Genomic DNA, 942 nt, shown 5'->3' with positions numbered 1-942 from the left:
TTTCGCAGCGCGCCTGCGCACGGGAGTCCCCGCCCCTGCCGCGCGGCGCCTGCGCAATGCGGCGGCGCTGCTTTTCCCTCACGGGCGCCTGTCAGTCGGTCTGTCTGGACGAGAGAGAGGCGGAAGGAAGGAGCGGAGCGGAGCGCGGCGATGAGGAAGCGAATGGGGCCGCAGCCCTGAGGAGGGAAAGAAGGCAGGAAGCGAGGCCCCGCTGAGCCCCCGGCGCCATGGCCGACCCGGCCCCCGCCCGCAGCCTCGACGACATCGACCTCTCGGCCCTCAGGGTGAGTGGGGGCGGGGTCAGAGGTCAAGGGGAGGGGCTTTAGGGGGAAGAAGACTGCCCACGACAAACTTCAACTCCCAGAATTCCATAGCCTTGAGCCAGGAAGACTTAAAAGCGGTTCCAGGCCGGGTTATTTCTCCAGTGTGTGTCTGGTCCAAAGCACGCACTGGAGAAATGATCCACTTAGATAGAGGCTGCTTCCGATGGCCTCAAATGCTGTGGCTGAGTGCTCGGGAACCCTGGGAAACGGAGTTTATTGTGGCCTGAGAAGAGAAGAGGGCTCAGTGTCTGGGGGGAGGGGGACTACAGTTCCCAGCATTCCTAGCGCCTTGAGCCAAGGCAGTGAAAGCGGCGTCAGACTGGGTTCTTTCTGCAGTTGACCTTGCGCTGTTTCCATCCCTCGCTTCCCTCCTCTCTGCCTTCCTTCCCCAGAGACCCTTCTGCCAGCGCTTGCCTCCTTCGGCGCTGCATTTTCAATGCGGGGGCAGGGACTCGCTCCCTGGCAGTTCAGTCTTTCCAAGCAGATGGAGGCCTTAGGCCAGGGGTCCCCAAACAGGCCCCGCTGTGGTCTGTGGCTGCTGGTGCTTCCAAAGGCAGCCCCACATACAGAGTATTGCAGGAGGGACAACGGAGGCAAGGCATTTGGGGCTCCAGCTCCC

At 62.5% G+C, this 942-nt stretch overlaps 1 protein-coding gene across 14 annotated transcripts in view; it reads left to right on the top strand.

Moving 5' to 3' along the window:
- The first annotated feature begins 29 nt into the window (after window positions 1-29).
- Window positions 30-942, top strand: part of MINK1 (misshapen like kinase 1) — a 42,564-nt gene continuing 41,651 nt past the window's right edge. For 6 of the 14 annotated variants that reach the window (XM_042471961.1, XM_042471953.1, XM_042471952.1 and 3 more), the window contains exon 1: window positions 30-284. In XM_042471961.1, coding sequence (XP_042327895.1) covers window positions 228-284 — 57 coding nt within the window. In that variant the 5' untranslated portion in view covers window positions 30-227. The remainder of the gene's footprint in view (window positions 285-942) is intronic. The other 8 variants (XM_042471960.1, XM_042471959.1, XM_042471958.1 and 5 more) reach the window with 2 other exon arrangements.

Source organism: Sceloporus undulatus, chromosome 6 (assembly GCF_019175285.1).
Source record: "Sceloporus undulatus isolate JIND9_A2432 ecotype Alabama chromosome 6, SceUnd_v1.1, whole genome shotgun sequence".
Classification (NCBI taxonomy): Eukaryota; Metazoa; Chordata; class Lepidosauria; order Squamata; family Phrynosomatidae; genus Sceloporus; species Sceloporus undulatus.
Note: the sequence above shows the minus strand (reverse complement) of the source record. Positions and strands in the feature narration are given on the sequence as shown.